Source organism: Alosa alosa, chromosome 20 (assembly GCF_017589495.1).
Source record: "Alosa alosa isolate M-15738 ecotype Scorff River chromosome 20, AALO_Geno_1.1, whole genome shotgun sequence".
NCBI lineage: Eukaryota > Metazoa > Chordata > Actinopteri > Clupeiformes > Clupeidae > Alosa > Alosa alosa.
The window spans coordinates 20,543,927-20,562,780 of NC_063208.1; the positions used below are offsets into that span (position 1 = coordinate 20,543,927).

General features: G+C 43.8%; 1 protein-coding gene across 4 annotated transcripts in view; it reads left to right on the plus strand.

The window, feature by feature from the left end:
- The first annotated feature begins 7,595 nt into the window (after positions 1-7,595).
- Positions 7,596-18,854, plus strand: part of oxr1b (oxidation resistance 1b) — a 73,676-nt gene continuing 62,417 nt past the window's right edge. For 2 of the 4 annotated variants that reach the window (XM_048229660.1, XM_048229662.1), the window contains exons 1-2: positions 7,596-7,793; positions 14,638-14,766. In XM_048229660.1, coding sequence (XP_048085617.1) covers positions 7,756-7,793; positions 14,638-14,766 — 167 coding nt within the window. In that variant the 5' untranslated portion in view covers positions 7,596-7,755. Of the gene's footprint in view, positions 7,794-8,094; positions 8,120-8,223; positions 8,308-14,637; positions 14,767-18,854 lie in introns of those variants that run through there. The other 2 variants (XM_048229664.1, XM_048229665.1) reach the window with 2 other exon arrangements.

The window sequence follows — 18,854 nt, forward strand, 5'->3', positions numbered from 1 at the left end:
TTCTCACAGAAGCATCGTCAAAAAGAAAGTTTCAGTCAGTCTTGAAATTTAGGCCCCCAGCCTGAGGCAGTTGGTCTGAAAGGATCAAATATTCAGAAACTCTTTTTGTGAACAAAAGCTGGAAAGCTTGAAAAACAAGCTTGTTGTGAGCCCTTTCAAATATCATAACTGTAATTGATTTCATAGGTCTTAAAATCCACAGGCTTTGTAAGCTATGCCTTAGTCCACCCTAGATCATGTCCAGGTTCAGGTCAAACAAAAAGATGATTTTATGAAGCCTAATAAACGATGAAGGGCTGCAACTAAGAATTATTTAATTGTCAATTAATCTGTAGATTATTTTCTCGATTAATCAATTATTTGATTGATAAAATGTCATAAGATAGTGAGAAAATGTTGATCAGTGATAAGCCTAAGATTATGTCCTCTAGTGTCTTGTTTTGTCCAATTGCCATAGATATTTAGTTTACTGTCATAGAAGATTAAGACAATCTTCAAGAATATGTTGAAGTTTTAAGAGTCTGCAATCAGAACATGTTGAGGTATTTTCCTCAAAAAAGGACACACACTGATTAACCGATTACCAAAATAGTTGGTGGTTAATTTAATAGTTGACAACTTATAAATGAATCGATTAATTGTTGCAGCCATATAGGGATATTGCATAAGCATCATAAAATAGGTTAAAACAGAAATATCTCATCCCTTGTTAAACTAAGGGAATCTGTGGGTTCAACATGTCATCTGCTTGTCTTGAATAGCTGAAATATGGCTCTCCTGTGCTCCTCAGACTGCAGATGCTTTCATCTCGTATCTCACATAGACCGTTTTTGTCCCCCTCCACACAGATCAGAAGCAGATCGCTCTCTGGCTCTCTGGCTCTCTATCCACGTTAGTGAGTCTGAGTGTGTCTCCACAGCTCTCTGTACTATAAAGTGCGCCTCAGCGAGATACTCCATCCCATCACTCCATCGTTTCTCACAAAGAACACTCAAGCATCTAATAGACTTTGTGAGTGGCACTTGCATCAGTCGCAATCCATGGCCTGATTGAAACGAATGCTCAAGGACTTTTTAATTTGCTTTACTGAAAGGATATGAATGTGATATGCCCAGTATTTAGATGATAATGTTTGAATTTCAATTTTGAAGATGAAAACCATCTTGTGTTTCACTGGTCATTTTTGGATAGCCCAGTCTGGACTGTTAAAACTCTGTCTCTTGCAATTCTATAAATGCCCACATGGGAGCACTAGAACACCTACCAATCAAATTCAGAATCACTGTGCTTACAATTAGTATATAGATCCACTTAATATTATTGTATTGATAATTTCCTAAACTTTATACTATTTCTTTGTATGGAATGGATATAATACATCAAACCCCTTTCAACTCTTAAAAAGATGTTTATTGCAGCAATATTAGAGTCATAGACTCGGTATTGAACAAAGTGTTTGTCTTCAGTGGCTATCAATATATTCCTGGCATATGAAGCCAACACAGACTGCAATAAAACTCAATAAAAAGTGTGATGGTTAACATTACCCGGTTGGTGATCAGAGAGTGTGAGTGGCGGTCTATCAGAGAATAAGTGTCAAACAGAGTTGATGGATACAACTGACCTTCCCTCTGAGAGGAGTGTGCCAGTAACAATAGGACGCTTTTACTACGTTCCTCTGGGTGCAGGCGTCTGAAAAAGAGATGAGACAGGCAGATTGTTCTGTGTTGTGTGTTGAGGATCTGAGGGAGAGCCGACATCAGGAAAAGAGAGAGGGTGTTGGCGATGGAAAGAATCAGTGAGGGCAAAGGGCTGGAAAAGAAAGAGAAAGAGAGAGAGAGAGTGTGTGTGTGTCTTCACTTAAGTGTTTGTCATTTTCTGTGAACCATCTCCTAGATGAGTCAGTGTAAATTGAGTGTGTGCATATATGTGTGTGTGTGTGTGTGTGTGGGAGAGAGAGAGAGAGAGAGAGAGAGAGAGAGAGAGAGAGAGAAAAAAAAACAATACAGTAGACAGGGAGAGAAAGCAAGAAAAAAGGTAACTGTGAGCAGCCCCTCGCACCAGAAGTCTGGTGCACTGCTATTCCTCTTGGCAACAGTGTGACGTCGCGCCTCCATTCAGCCTCTTGGGACTCTCTAGCCTCCCTTGTCTAATTTACCCCCGTCGCCGCGGGAGAGATGGGGCCCTTAAATCTCTGCCCCGCCACAGGGACCCAGTCTCATCACCGTGCTTGGCACCGCCGCCAGATTTATCTCGTCCTGCTCCTCATGTGCCAGGGCACGCCGTCCACTCCTAAGCAGCTTTTCTGCTGCGCCGGCATAATTGATACGCCTGGACCCTGGCGGTGCTAACTGTCCCCTCATATCACCATATCACTGGGAGCCAATCACACAGAGCTAGTCCAGGTAAATCATATCTTGCCCCCCCCCCCACGCACACACACTTCTTAGAAAGGCATCATGTCTGCTTTTCTTTATCCTCTATAAAATCCTGTTTTGACTGTTTTGGTTCGGAGACTCACTGAGACACACCCATCTTTGTCTAGCACGGTGCACCGCTGAATTTCAATTAAATCCGTGCTCACCGGCTGTGTAGTTTGGTAACCAGGCTACAAGCTGCCTCTTGCTGTGGTCGCGGATTGCTGATCATCTATGGCAGCCAATATTGTGGGACAGGGATTGGATGACAGTTTTGTAAAGCAGGCCGCGCAGGGCGGGGACAGCAGTGGTGGAGGATTTAAAAAAAAAAAAATTTCATTGCCGCAGAGTATGATGGCTATTAAAATGGCACCAGGCCAGGTATAGTAATTGACTTCTGAGGAATGGATTGCTTGGTGCCAGGGCTAGGCTCAAGCCTCCATCTTTAAGTGTAGCCAGAATCTGATAGTTGCGCCATCAGGAGGTGGGGGAATAGAAGAATAAATGCCTCTCTTTCCTTTGTCTGTATGGATTTCAAGGGAAGAATTTCAAGCTAATCCATTGTAGCAGCATTTATCCGTGGACAAATCCTCTGTAAACTTATCACAGCAGGGAATTTGTGTGATGTCTAAATTAACACCTCCATGCAGAAAGACCGTTTTGTGTTCTAGTGTTTATACACCCCAAATTCCTTTCTTTCAACTCTCACTTTTGCAATATGGCCCTTTTTATTTTCTTCTTTCCTGCATTCTTATTGCACCAGTTCTTTGTTTTGGTTTGTTTTCATCTATTGACTCCACTTCTGAATTCCCTTAAATTGTCACATTTGCTGTATACCTTCCATGCAGACTCAATAGAACAATCAAAGGATAAAAACATTGGATTTCTTCCAGGCTTTCATTATTCTGTATGCTCACTGTAAGGCTCACTGTAGCCTTCTATAAGGCAGGTGTTTTCCTGAACCAACTGTAATGCCAACTTAACATAGGCTAAGATCAAATGTCACACGGAAATATGGAAGATTCACAGTAAATATTTCAGCCTTTCCAAAACATTCACACGTCACATTAAGAGACAAGATTCATGATTTAGGATAGTGATTTGCTATGAATAAGTCTATTTACATGTATGATTTCCACTTCCTTAACTACAGTATGACAGCGGAACAAATTACAGCAGTCATTATTTATAACACACTCTCAAGACAGGGTAGGGTTCTACTTTTTCTCCATGAAGAACATCAAGGGGGGCAAAAAATGCAGACAAGAAAAAGGGCAACAGAATAAAACGCAAAAGCAGAACACATGGCAGTACAAAAGCATGTACTGAAGAAAGGGACTCGTGATTTCATGGTGCAAATGTAAAATGGTGGAGAAGGCATCATCCTCATGGCAATCTTCTAGCCATGAGTTTTAAGTCGAAATTATAGCTAATCAACATTTCTTTGTAGAAATATGTTTTCACTTTGACATTAAATAACTTTTATTTGGTAAATTATTGTCAAAAAAATCCAAATTATATTGATAACGATTCCATTTATGAAAGCAAAAAGGGGGAAATATCCAAGGGGTTTAATAATTTTTATAAGCACTGTATTGAAGGAGAAACATGCCATTCAATATTCTACAGTCTACTAGATCACAGAGACTTGCTATAGTTTTTGGGGTTGAATTGGAAGAAGAAAAGAAATGCTAGTCAGTACAATTGAATAGAGATAATATTGTGCTGATTCAGATTCCACATGCACCCCTCTGCTGCTGAAATGCTGTTTTTGAGAAACCGAGTGTGGAAATACACCGAGAAGATATCATTGTGAAATGGACCCACTGAATATACCACTGACTGTATGATCAGCAGTCCAACTTTGGAGTCTGACTGAGTTTATTTAAGTTGCTTACGTGGGTGTCCTGAGACAAAGGAGAGGTGAGCCAGCTAGACGTTTGTTCTTTTCTTTTAAAGATGCAATTTCTTCTACATGGTCCATTTCGCCTGACTAGCTGTTTAATTCATATTTATAAGCACACCTCATTTGCACACATCTATAAGTCAAAACTGTATGTTGGATGGGTAAGGGGATGCAAGAGACAGAAGTTCCAGCTATTGCATTGAAACGCAAGTGGTGATTTATCACAGTGAAGGATAAAAATGAAGATTTAAATTACAGCGACAGGTCTGGGAGTGTGGAGAATCGTCTTACTGCCTTGGTAGTCAAAATGTGATGACTGTGCAGGTGGGAAGATGTGCATGCTTCTCTCTCTCTCCCTCTCTCTCTCTCTCTCTCTCTCTCTGTGCATGCATGTGCACGGAGCTGAGCAAAAATGTGGTGATGGAAGTAAGGTGGTGGTGGTGGGGGGGTTGTTGGAGAGGGGAAGGTAAAGGCATGACAGCTGATCTTCCTTATGGCTTCATGCAGCCTCCGTGCGCCACGGTCATTAACCAAGAAAATGGTCACCTGGTTACAGATAAACCACCCCTCTACTTGTCAGAGCCGAGGTGCGCTGCTACGTTTGTGGGCGTGTGGTTGTTAAATTGCTCGGCTGCATACAGGCTCACTGTAATTGATACATGTGTAACTCCCCTTGGTGGCCTTCTTGGGGAGTCTTCAGTAATGTACTGTACAGTGGCAAGGAACACTGTCTACTGACTAAGCTTCTTTTTTTGTCAGCAAACAGTTATTGGAGTTAAGTACCTGCATCAGCACAATTCAACCCCATAGCACAGAAGTGCACAGAAAAGCATGTACACAAAATGCTCCATATAGCACAACTCATCTGGAAAACAAGAATATATGAGGGCAAGAACCTGCTGAAAATGGTAGGCCATTATTGGGACTCACTGGCCCTAGGAGCGCACAGCTTGCAGAACGGAGGCTGAGAATAATTCATCACTACCCATTTGCCTGTGATACCTGTGACCTAGAAGGAAATTATATGTAATGATTCTTCTGCCAGAAGCCACAGTTGAGCTTTTAATATGGACAAAACAGAACTGTTTGAAGAATGTTACCACCACTCCTCGAGATCTTTGAAGATGTCTAACTAATTTGGTTTGAAAACATGTAAACAAGCAACGACACCAAAGGCATTACTCTCCTGTACAAAGGTGAAAGTCAAGAAAAGAAACAAAGTTGAATTAAGGGGAAAAGGGAGAGGGGAAAAAATGAATTTCTTCAGGACCTAGTTATAGCCAGCAAGCCACTCTGTCCTGTGGCCTCTGTTCCTTTGGGCAAAGGCATCCCATTAGTTTGGCTGTATCCATTTCATTCCATGTACACTTGTACAGCCCCCTGCGACAGACTGCCTCAAAGCACCCTATTAGTGTCAGGGAACGGATTAGGTTACACACATAACCTCAGTCCTGAATCTACTCTCCCACACCCAGTCCCCCTGTCGTCTTAATACAGGATTAGGATCATTTGGGCCAAGTTTGCAGTGCAGACATCCAGCCTGCGAGTACAGTACATCTAATCTTGTGTATGAATCTAAGCCACACGTTTCCTGTCTGTGCACATTATTATGTGCGTGGTTTGTATGTTGTCGTATAGTGGTAAGACAATGAAAGGTAAACTATGCCGAATTAAACTGCATGCAGACATGAATGCATGGAGCCTAGCCTACATGCTGTATTATGTTACACTGCATGACGCACCTGATATACATGGAAAGGTACGACAGCGGTCAGCCAATCCAGTATTGTCAACATTGGCACTACTGCACATATGTGTGCTTTAATGTTGAGCCTCATCAACTGACTATGGGAGCAGAGAGGCAGCCAGCCCCTGACAGATAAAGGAGTTTCCAGTCAAAGCCCTCGGGCCCTAACGGGGGAGTAAATGAACTGCTCATTTGTCTCGTCAGTAGCCTGTTGCCTACAGCTCAGTGATAGATCATCATAGGGCTGTTTAATCTCACTCGGAACAGATGGTTGTTCCGGCGGAAAGTAAGGTGGCATGTTATTCCATACACATGTAATTCAAGTGGCCGACAATAGCTTCTGCAGTTCCTTAAGTCTCTTTAAGGTGGGATGAAGGCCAAGTAGGGTTCCAGTATTCTCAGCTACCCCACTGTCTGAAGGGTAGAAATAAAGATGAGATGGGATGCTGTGGCGCAACTGGCTACAGCACCCGTTACCACATTTGGGTCCAAATGCCCATGGGGAGATTCGAGTTTGATTTGGGTCATTTTCCAAAGCCACCTCATCTCTCTCTCTCCCACTAACTTCCTGTCAGTCTCGTCACTGTCTCATTATAATAAAGGCACCCCCCGCCCCCAAAAAAAGGATGATGAGGATTGAATGGAGACGGAGATGGAGCCATGAGCAAGAGGTGATGGCTCAGGCTAAACCTGATGGTGAACACATATCCACTAAAAAAAAGCAAACAGAGGAGGGCCACAGGACTGGAACCATACCCTGAGCCTGGAGCTGGAGCAGGCGATCACCTCCACATCCCCACTAACGGGTCCTGTCAGGCCAGATGAGCTCATAATCACTCAGGGCAATGCAGTGACTGTGTGATGGATGGCACTGCCAGGGGGGAGAGAGGCAGAAAACGCACCTCTGGACTCTTTTTTTTTGCAGGTGCAGGCGGCCTGCAAAAGATGAACTCGGACTGACAGCAGAGCTGGCTGCTCAGACATCTTGGTCACATAGCCAAATCATGCAAATGCGTTGCACTTCACAAGCAAATGTGTAGTGAGAGACGTTGACCAGATATGGCTTTTCAGTTTGCAGTTGTACACCTATGCTGATCATAGATCACAACTGTTTTTGGAAGTTGTGCATGTCATGTCACAGTGTCAACGAAATAAATACTTGTCAGTTGGACTAAGTTCTCGTTAGGTGTTTTTAAATAGTTTCGCTTTTAACTAAATGATAGCCTAGGCTATGTAGTCTATGTATTTTCACTTATAATATAGTTGTGCCATATCATTTATGTGGCCCATTGCAGGACAAAGGTAAAAAATCACAAAGGCTATTGCAGCGCTGAGAGTTCACACCTACAAAGTTGCCAAATAGAAGGTAAAATTAAAGATCCTTTCTCACTCGTCTCTGGTAAAATTATGTAGGAAATTAATTACATGTTTCACAGATCAGTTTTCATTCGCAGGACACAGACGGAGTCGAGTCTACAGATGAGCGTGGCTGCCAGCGATGCACTCACGTTGGTTCGTTCCACTCCTCCCCCGCTGGACTAGAAAGTGATGGTAGTTTCTACTGTTTGAAGAGAAGGTCAAAATGCCTGCGATTGCTTTGTACACTCGAGAAGACGCTGTTTCGGGAGGACCATGCGTGAGTGTCCTCGCTTTTCTGAAGATTATCCCTTGACAGCCCGATTTTTATGAACGGAAATGCCACATCTTTTCAGTCTGTTCTAAAGTAAGTAGTTATTGTCAATATTATACCTTTAATTGTGTATAGATGGTTGTTGCCATGTGCAGTGTTCGACCGACGTTGTTATGGATGTTGTATGATGTGTCAGCAATGTTTAACAAACTCTTTCATTATAAGTTAGGGCTGCATGTTTCCGGACGCAGTTACCGTAAAAGGTAAAAGGAAGGTTTGCTGCATCTGTGCAGAATGTAGCGTCATGAACAAATATGAAGTCCATTCACCGCTCAGCCTGTCATCATTCAATCTCATTCATAATTCAGGTCTCCCTTAGTCACCCCTATAGGCTACTGGTATTACCCACACAGTTCACGGTAGGCTATCCTTAATTCTTTTCGTACTCCGTTAAGTTTAACTGATTATTCCGGCTCGCCAAACAGAGTTATTTCCCCAGTTCGCAGACTGACTGTAGGATTTAAATCAGCCTATAGGCTACATTTTATGCTCACACTGTAGGCTGTTACATAAGGAATCCAGAGGACTGGCAGTTGGCAAGCCCCAGGTATTCTGTACATGCTTGAGCGCATATTAAACTGTAGTCTAAAGGATGGAAATGTGTAGCTTAGCTTTAATATGCCACGTCTTCTCAGTGTGTTCTTCTCCAAGCCTCATCTGATGCTAAAAGCTCTTGTTCACATGCGGGTCTAAACTGCAGGCAACTTGCAGTAGAACAGTAACCTAGCCTGTTAGTTATTGCAATAGGCTATATGGGCTTGATGGGCTACTGGGATATCCTCATCCGTAGCCGTTTAGCAACCGCACATTTCGTCACGACTGAAGGGTGGGACTCCAGTTGTTGAAGCATCGCCTTGAAATTAGGCTACTTTTAACTTACCGTAATTAGACTTATGAATAGACAATATCTAAGTTCTGTGTGATCTCTTAAATGTTTTGATGTAACTTATGATATGGTTCCATGTCGCAAATTGAGTTCACGCTGTTTAAAAAATAGAGCTTGGCAAGATAAACCCCCAGAAGGCTTTTGCCATATCCTCATCTGTCATTGACAAGACAAGGCATTTTAGACCAAAGCAGGACATGACATGACTATTCTATTTCCCTGTTAAATCAGTGTCAATACAGGTCGCTTAGAAAATCCCAGCCACTATATCATAATAAAGCAAGAAGCGTTGTCAAACGCGTGAAAGATGAGCCACATAGCTTACTTTGGGACTTGTAGCCTACCATTTATCATCACCTAGTGATGTAGCCCATTTTTATTTTCAAACCGCCTCATACATTTTTCTGTTTGATATCTTTCTTTACTAAATATCTTTTATCATTCATGAAATGTAGATAAGCTGTCAAATCATGGTTGAAATGCATAGAGATGTTTTTAGATCTTGAAGAACTCTGCTGTATGTAGAGTAAGCCCTCTGGGCCTATGGCCTCTGCTGCTTTTAATATTTTAACATGCACAGTGGGTTGCTCTGCTTGGATGGCCACATTTTGCATCAATTTACACAGCTTTGGAGTTCTGTTGTTCTGTGTTGGTCAACATTATTTTTTCTGTAGGTACAATCATCCTTTCTTAGCCAGGCTAATAGGGCCACTGATTATGTCTGATTTCTCTTCTGAGCTAAGGCATGCAACTATGTTCCCTCATTTATTGACCGTGGTTTGGTCAAAGTAAGTGATGACTGGCAAGTGGCAACTGCATTTAGGCGGACGGCTGGGTTTTCACCTCCGCTGTCGCTCCTCTTTGGGCTGTATGCTATAATGACTGTGTATCTTTTGCAGATCCACAAATCAATATCATAATAACCTCTATTGATGAGTCATATCTGTGTTGAGAGCCAGATTCACATTATCTCTGGCAAATGTGGTCTGAGAGAGACAAAACCAAAGTTCTCAATAGACAAAAGTGTTTTCGTTTCCTTTTTTCAGATAAAATATAGTTATTTAGCATAATTAAATGTGCAAGCATGTGATGGGGGTGGTGGTGGTGGCTGAGTGTTGCTTTATCTGAATAAAAAAACCCCTAACCCCCACACACACACACACACACACACACACACACACACACTCTCTCTCCCATCCCATCCTTTGTCATTTTCATTTCCTTAATGAAAAGAGGGGTTTTCAAATCTGAGTTCAGTGCTTTTTTCCCTCAGGAGTCAACAACAACCAGCGCAGCATTTTAATAATTGAAAGGGCTCCCCCCCCTTCCTTCACTCCATCAGAACAGTTTTAGTGACACTCCTATGGCCTCAGTGAGCTGGTCCTGCGTTGTCCTCAGAGCAGGGCTGTGACCTGCCTCTATCCTCCCACAAACCCAGGCTGACGTGGCTTCTTCAGACTCCTGTGTCCCAGAGCTTCAACAGTATTATTTGCATTGAGCTTATCAATCAGTAGTGCTGCTGACTCTCAAATGCTTATCAATCAGTAATCCCCTGCTGACTCTCAAATGCAATAGCACTTGTGTTCCAGGATGGAATGGTCTTGAACTGAGGGAGATTTACCACAACATGCCCAGCCTGGGGTTGGTGGGGTGGTGGTGGTGGTGGTGATGCTGGGGGTTGGATTTACTTTGACAAACACTCTGCAACCTGCCACCCTTGTTGAGCTGCCCCCTTCTGCTGAACCTGTGCAATTACACACCAGCAACCCTCTACATTTTCTCTCTCTCCTTCCAGAATGTTCTGTCGAGGAAACCGTTTTCATGTTGGCAGCTGATTTAGTGCTGATCCCCTCACTCCTTTCTTCCAGATGCTTGGCAAGGAATCACTTCCATGTTATCAGTGTTCCTCTTACAGCTGCACCTGGGAGAGAAAATGGTGATGGATCTGGAATCCCCACACACACACACACACACACACACACACACACACATACATACATACATACATACATACATACACACACACACACACACACACACACACACACACACACATACTCACACACCCTACCCCAGGAACGTTTATCTGTGGGCCAGATGCTAACTAATTACCACTGTCATCACGTCTGGGCCAGGTGTTAGCAGTGTATTATTAGCTTGATGAGGACTGTCGGTTCCAAATCCATAAGCCTATTTTGATTGTGCAGTGGCGGTGATCAGACCAGGGAGTTGGGTCATGTGACCCTTTTGCACAGATGTCTTCAGTTTGTGGTTAGTTGCTAATGGACAGTGTGACTGCTGATTTATGGGTGGTGTGGCTGCTGTGTTTGGAACGCGTGTCTTCTGGCTCCAGAATGCTGTGTGTGACCAGCGCAGAGACTGAACATGTCTGCTAATAAAATAAAGAGATCAGATTAGGTCTCTACCACACACAGGGGCCCATGTTGGTTATAATCTGATAGATTTGAATCGGTTATGTTGTGTATAACCGTTGTGAGTGAATGTTTATGTAACTGATTGTTAATTGATCTTTGTAATATTCTTAAACACGGGTTGACTCTTCCTATTTATGTATTAAAACCAATAAATTATCTAGATACTTGATTATTAGAAGCAGACTCTTTTTGAAAATCATTGATATTAAGTTCCCACTGCTTCCACAAAGCAAAATAAACCTATATCAGTGCTTATGTATGTGTAACTATATTGCAGACCTATCTATAATGCCCTGTGGAGCCATCGGGCAGACTGGCTACCTGGTTCTCTCACCTAGGCACAACAATGGCCTGATGTCACCGTGCTATTCTGGGCTCCATTAGCCCTCAGTAAGACGGAGAATGTGCTGTCTGCTCCTGGCCTAGAACTCGCTGCCTCTACTTAAGGGCAGGAGTGAAGAAGCCGCCCTGTCCCCCCTCACCGTCCACTAATGCTCTCTACCTCTGGTCTCATGTCTGAGTGGACCGACGCAGGGGAACGAAGATGTGCAGCTTTAATGAGTCTTTAATGAGTGGCAGACACTGAAATGGCAAATTTCTGATGGTCTGACTGCGTGCCTGTCTGAATTTCGGTCTGTGTCTTGTTAAGGTCACAGCTCCTCACTGGCCAGTGAATGCCTGCTGGTTTCTTTGAGTGAGACTTTTGAAATGCCATAATTGTCTCATATAAGTGCTAATACGTCATTAAAGTGGAAGAAAATGAGCATCCCTTAATGGAAGCTATTAAAATGATGGGATGAAATAAAAAAGGCTTTCAGAAATGTTATAACTCCATGCCATTTCTTGGGTTCCGTGTACCAAGCAAAACTGCACATAGAGAGGAGGAATGATTTGTTATTCTGATGCATACTACATTTTACAGCAAAATGGATACCCTGTTTGAAGGCTGTTGAATATTTTCTCACATTGCTTTGTGTTGAAAGATGTGTTGCCTTCAGCGATCTCGTTTCTCCCCTTTATTTGGGCTCTCCCAAGGGCGCCATCTGTTGCTCTGGCTCAGCACTATAATCTGGTGGGGCTGGGATTTGTAAATGTTATTATTCATACCCTATTATACACTGAAATGGATAGGCTTGCCTATACACATCTGTTTTCCATCTATTTTAAGTGACCCACTGAGACCAGGAATGGTTTCCATCATTTGCAGGAAAGTCAATGTGCCAGACTGCCTTTTTGCAGTGATTCCGGCCACAAGATGAATGGTCTGGTTGTCCGTATCGGATACTATGACCACTTATTTCAGAAGACGTGATCGAGCTCTCATTTTGAAAGTAGTTGTTTGTTCCTAGTAGTACACGGAGTAATTTTAGAATGTGTGTGCTTCATGGATAGATGTGCATAAAGAGCTTTTCTCCTGCATAAATCCATTACAGCTCTGCATTGTTGATTTCTTTTGTCATCTGCAAGGTCTATTTCAGTGAGGATTTATTTTCTGTTTATGTTTTTTATGTAAGCCCATGTGACGCAGGCCCTTTCTTGGAATGACTGAAATATCAAAATAACGAGCAGCTTCTCTCTCTCATCTTTTCATCTGTCGCCCCTAGAAGACGCCAACCTGTCCGTCTGCTGACATATCTGTCTATTTATCATTCAATATTTCTCTCTCTCTCTCTCTCTCTCTCTCTCTCTCTCTCTCTCTCTCTCTCTCTCTCTCTCTCTCTCTGCCCCTTTCTTTATTTTGGTCTTTAATATTGCCTCATCTGGCTTCCCCATTGTTTTAGGGGGAGGGGGGAGGAAGATGGGCAGATAGAATATCACAGACTTTATTCAGTGCAATCAGCATCGGAGCCTCTTCTCCCCGAGTCCCTCATCATGTATAATGGATATGGGCCATGCTTGAGTGAGTCCGTGGCCCTCCTGCGCTTGATGTGTATACGTCCGTCACATTTGCTCCCTGTGTCCTTCTTTGTTGTCTCCGTCTTAACACTGAATGTTTTTTAAAAAAATTTAAATTTTGTTTTGGTGATTGCACCTCTAATTGGTTGTAGGCGTCTTGTGATCTGTTGTAAACTGTGTGTGTTTGTGTGTTTCTCTGTGTGTGCAGGCGTGTGTTTGTTTGTGTGTACAGGCGTGTGTTTGTTTTGTGTGTGTGTGCAGGCGTGTGTTTGTGTGTGCATGTGTGTGTGTGTGTATGTGTGTGAGTTAAGTCAGAGAAAGAAGCTGATCAGCTGAGGTTGAAGGTGGTGGTATCTTTTTTCAAAACGGCAGACCTCTTTCTCACTTGCCTCTACACGCCCGGTGCTCTAAACTAGGTCTCCTCGGCCCCTGGCATTAATTATGAAGCACTCTCCTCCAGTAGGCTAACCTTTTCATGAAAAAGCAGCAAGGCCTCAATGGGAATGGTTTTACTTACAGCACACCATGCTCGTTAAGGTAATTAGACACCATGTCAGCCTATCACTTCTCATCCTGGATGGCTTTGATGTTTATCTTGTCTTTTTAGACATTACAACATGGTAACAAATCAGAATCTTCTACTGCTCTTGGAAGTACTTTATTGGTGGGCTGTGCACACAGAAGTACGCTTGAGTATTTATGGAGTCCTCATAGCAGTAATTGATGTTTTCAGATGCTTCATAACTGCAATACAGGCTAAGTGCTTCCAGAATCATGCCGCCCTGTTTGCTTGTAAGAACTACTAACAAATTTAGCAAGGACTGCGCAAAGACATGGACCATCTCTTTTAGAAATGTGTTGTGAAAAATGTCCTGCCATTAATGCTGTTGCTTTTATCAGAGCCAAACACATGTATCTTTCCAGCATGACTTTGTGTTTATTCTTCAAGTTCTTGAAGTCATTATTCTCAAGCAGGGAGGCTTTCTGACAGCTTTCGGCTTCCGCTGATGCCATCTCTCTCTCCCCTCTCTCTCTCTCTCTCTGCCAAATGGGGAAGTGTTGCCCAGTTACCCCTCTGCAGTGCAGCTTTACAGTCCAAAAATATCTGCACATCCTCAAGCTTCAAGGCTCCATTTTTTTTTCTGGAGGAGATGGGTGTGTCTTTTTGTTTTCAGGATGAAAATAGCTGCTTTTTCTTCAAAGGTTTGGATTGTGTTTTCAGGGAGGCTTTAGATACTAGCCGTGATGATGCTGAGTGGAACACAGACACTTCCTTGTCACAGGCAGTCATAGCTTTGGTGTTTTCTCTCTCTTTCTTTCTATCTTTCTTTCTCTCTCTCTCTCTTCCCTCCATTGTGCTTGCTTTTCCATCGTCTACCATGCTTACACAATCTCTTCGTTTTGCTCTCAGTCTCCACTCCCTCTTCACGTCTTCTTTCCCCTCTCCCCCACACACATCTCTCTCTCCACCCACTAGCCCCTGTCTCGAAGGGAGGTTAATTTGGCTTGGTTGTGTCAGGTGTGTGTATGTGTGTGAGAGAGAGAGAAAGAGGGAGAGAGAGACACACAGTGTTAACCTGACACCTTCAGGTAGAGCCGGTGATCCTCTGGCTGTAACCTAACCTCCTTTCCTCTCCCCTCATGTGCTCGTCTATCTCAGGTCTGCAGCTGAAGGCTTGACGCCTGGCCAGCACTGCTGCTCCTTCTTCATCGTCCTCCAGGACCAGGAGGACCGCTTCCCAGGGTATCGAGCAGCAGGAGGCATCAGCGCCATGTTCAGCACTAAGAGGTCAGTGTCGGGGCCAGAACGGTAGAGGATTATGTGCGTGTGTGAGTCACAAAATGCGAGCAGTTTGATTCTCTCTATGGCTAATAAACTACCGGTGGTCAGATGATCGAGTCTGTTATTTTAGAGCGGTACAATATGTTTGCATCTTTCAAATACAGTTATGTTTCGGTAATTATTGCACAACTTTTATGAAGTGTACTTGGAAAAAACTTACCAAGGTCCGGACCTCGGTGACCTCAATGCTGGTTACGGCCATGTGTGAGACTGGGAGTCTGTGTATGTCCTCCTTGAGATTGATTCCTGGGCTTACAGTCCTTGGTCAATATGGAAAAATGCAAATCTGTGCAATTAGCACGACGGCTGTGGAGAGAGAGGGGGCAAAAGAGGATAAAAACAAACTGTGTGTGTGTGTCAAGTTATTGATGCTACACCACTGATTTAAAAAAAAAAGCTGTGGGGAAAAATAATTTGCAACGAGACCACTTTATCAAAGCACCGCTTAAACCTGTCAGTACCACCGGAATTAATTTCCACCTCCACTTTTTTTGTTTTTTGTTCTCACCTATTTTTCTCACATTTATTCACAAACGCCTCCACACTTTTTCTGCTGATGCAAGTGTTATTCCTACTGGTAGAAAGTCATTCTCTTGCCTGGACGCAGCACAGCACAGCACAGCACATTACAGGGGCATGGCCCAGGGCACACCTAGTGGCAGGGATTGCACCCGAGGAAGCGCTGACTCTCCTGGCTGAGCTGTCACTGTGAGGTGACACATCTCGGGAGACTGGTGGAGGCGGCGTCGCCGTTGGCTGTGGGCTCTGCTGCCTGTGGTGGCCATCATTGCTGAGCTGTCACTGTCGACCTCCATCCAAGACCACCGATGAGTGACATCTGCCCAGTCATGGCCACATGACCCCGATTGCCCAGACGTCAGCATTTGTGTATGCATGAAGGGGAAGAAGGGGGTTGTGGAGGGTCATGGTTGGACACGTGGGTGAATGTGAATTTGTTTGTCCTGAAGAGGCAATGAAGTGCGAGGGATATGCTCAATCTGCCAGCCAGGGTGGTCCAGGTCTATCGATCTCAATTAGTGAAGGTGCCTCTTGTGTTGGCGGTGTCAGCTGTTTGGTGGAGATATGTTCCTCATAATCAGAGCAATGACATGGAATTATCCAGTCACTGAATTCTTTAATGAAGATTTGAATGGGACTATTGGAGTTGATTGCTAGTCATTGCCTGTTAGTTTTGAAGGAATATTAAGTATGTGTAATTGGCATCGCTTTGTCTACCTTTTTAAAAATAAGCACATCATACTTGCATACATACACGCTTGCATACTCACTCACCCTACTCACCCCACATATATATACATCTCTCTTGTCCTCTCTCTCTCTTTCTCTCTTTCTCTCTTTCTCTCTGTCTCTCTGTCTCTCTGTCTCTCTGTCTCTCTTTCTCTTTCTCTCTCCTTCTGTCTCCCAAAGGTACACACACAAACTGTGCCAGACAGTAGCCCATTTTCCAGACAGGAGTGTTTTCTCTCGGGCTTTGCTGTCTAACACTCAGAAGCATACAAAGTGACAGTTTGCCATGCCTTAGGGGCGTGGCGAAAGTTTCTGGATTTCTACATAAACTGAGAACTTTCAGGGCCATCCTGAGATCTGTTTAGCTCAATTGGCAGTAAAAACAGAAAAACAAAAAAAACAAACAAGACGGTCAAAATACATCCCGCCGCTTATGATTCAGCAGACGTGCTAAAACGGCCGATGTTGAGTCATCGTTCCTTGGGAGGCTCTGTCGCAGAAGGAATAATCTACGTTCAGCAATCTCCTCTGATGGCATGAAGACAGAGTGCCCCCCCACACAAGATTGCCCTGTCTCTCCCTCTTTATACCTCCTTCTGTCTTGAGCTTTTTTCCCCATTTTAAATCCATTTAATGAATTTTTTTTCACCAATGCGGCCGAAATAAAGGATTTTAAAGCCATAACTGACTTCTTTTTTTTCTCTGCGTTATCCCTGTAGTTTTCTACTCCACCTTGTGACCTCCTAGCTAGATTGCTTCTTGAGATTTATATCCTAGATGGAAGGTTTTTGTGTAGTCTTCTGTAGAGGAGATGCAGTTTTTTGCTCCAAGCTGCGTCATTCTCTGTCTCGTTAGCACTATTGCCAACCCAGCACTGTATGTGATGGCATGCTGTTTTTAGTATGGACCATAGCACTAACGGTAGTTTTTTGCACTCCAGTGCAACATATTGTGTGTGTGTGTGTGTGTGTGGACAGGACTTCCAGGTGTTTCCCCCCCCCCCCCCAATCGATTGGTGCAATCGATTGGCCTTGAGAATTCATAGAGGGAGGTAGTGGGGTATGTTTTATGGGCTAGTAGCCTAGATGTTGGGACACTGATCATTACGGTACAGTTTTTGCTCCTGGATTCTAGGAAAGTCTTTCTGGCATTACATAACAACCCCCTCCCTCCCCTGCACGCCTCCTCCTTCCTCCTTCATACACACAGCTGTCAGCCGTCGTAATAAATGTTCCCATGTGGCTGCCTAGATATGCACAGTCAATCCCGGCGACAAGCTGGAAGATGAAATATCCCCCCTGAAGCAGCGAGGCCCGGTTTAATGGCCAGCCTCATTGCATCGTATCAAACTGCAGCATCTCTCCGCGCGTGGTGTGTGGATACTGCGTGTTTATGTGCTTACTTGACTTTTTATCCCTCCCCCCGCCCCTGCATTTTTTAAAAATAATCTTTATGAAGACAAGGCCCATCATTTTCCCCGTTCTCTCTCTTTATTCTGCATGCCATGCATACATGTCAAAGCTGCAGTCGGCTGATGATGAAGAGGCTTTTGAATGGGCTTTTTGCGTTTGGCTTTTTAGTGAGGATGACTGTATTTGATGTCAGACCTCAGGTCTCCACTCCAGAGATTGACCACTGCACTCCTTCCAGCTCAGAGGTGGGTAGTTGGCCTCTACTTTGCTGGACTTCCCCCTACTGTGTCTATAGCAGCACTTCATGTTTGCTGTTTGTATTGTATCCCATCTCCAGGCTTGTGTACCAATTATGAACCAATTAGATTTCAGGCACAGCTTGATAAGAGGTAGCCTGCCTTTAGACTTGGACAGTGGAAAGGTTAAGGACAAAAGGATTAACTCCTAGATAAAACCTCTATAGACAGTCTGTGACAGACCAAATGTTTCAGAGAGACAAATAGAAATGGAGCAACATGAAGGATGCTCACACGCTTGTGCTGAACGCAGTGCTGCAGACGCATCTCGCTCACTTTACAATGGCTTACGTCATCTGTCGCAGAAGTGGATTGGGGCTCCGTTGCTTTGCTCCTGCCGCTTCCGTCAAAAAGTTGACAAATGTTTTACATTTTTTGCTGCACCAACAGAGAGCAACCCAAGGTATCAGCCAATCAAATAACGGTTATGCTTCAAGGCATATACCATAGTACACCCCCCAAATGTCGGGTAAACTCCACCGGCAAGCAGTAACGCAAGGCAAGTGTGTGAGTTTGGTCAGTGAAACAGACAGCAAATTGCAACTTTATGTCTTGGTTAAAGCGAAGGATATTCAAAAGACCCACATGGTGGCAGAATTACAGATGAAGGATGACCTGAACTGGCCCCTTAGGTCAGCTGAAGCTGTGCTGTGACCTCAGGTTGTCTTTGTTGCAGTAGAGAATGTAAGAAGACAGTGATGGCATCTCCATTATATAATCATGATAAAAACATAAAACTGCAAATTTATACTGTAATCAATATTTGTTTACCAGCTTTAGTACTGTTTGTCTGTGCATGTGGATGTTGCATGGGGAGGTCACTCATTTAAGGCCAGATAAAAGCTTGTTCCCTGCAGAGCGCTGCGGTGCAGTTCCTCCAGAGCAAGGTACTTTAATATGATTTAATGAGTCACTGAATCAACCCCCGTCTCCCTCTAAGTGGATCGTGTGTGCCGGGCAGGATATGGAAATCCCCTGAGGGTGTGTGTGTGTGTGTGTGTGTGTGTGTGTGCGGGTGGGTGAGGAGGAGGGGTGGGGGGGTATAGGGCGATGTTGATGTAATCGAATGTGCCAGTAG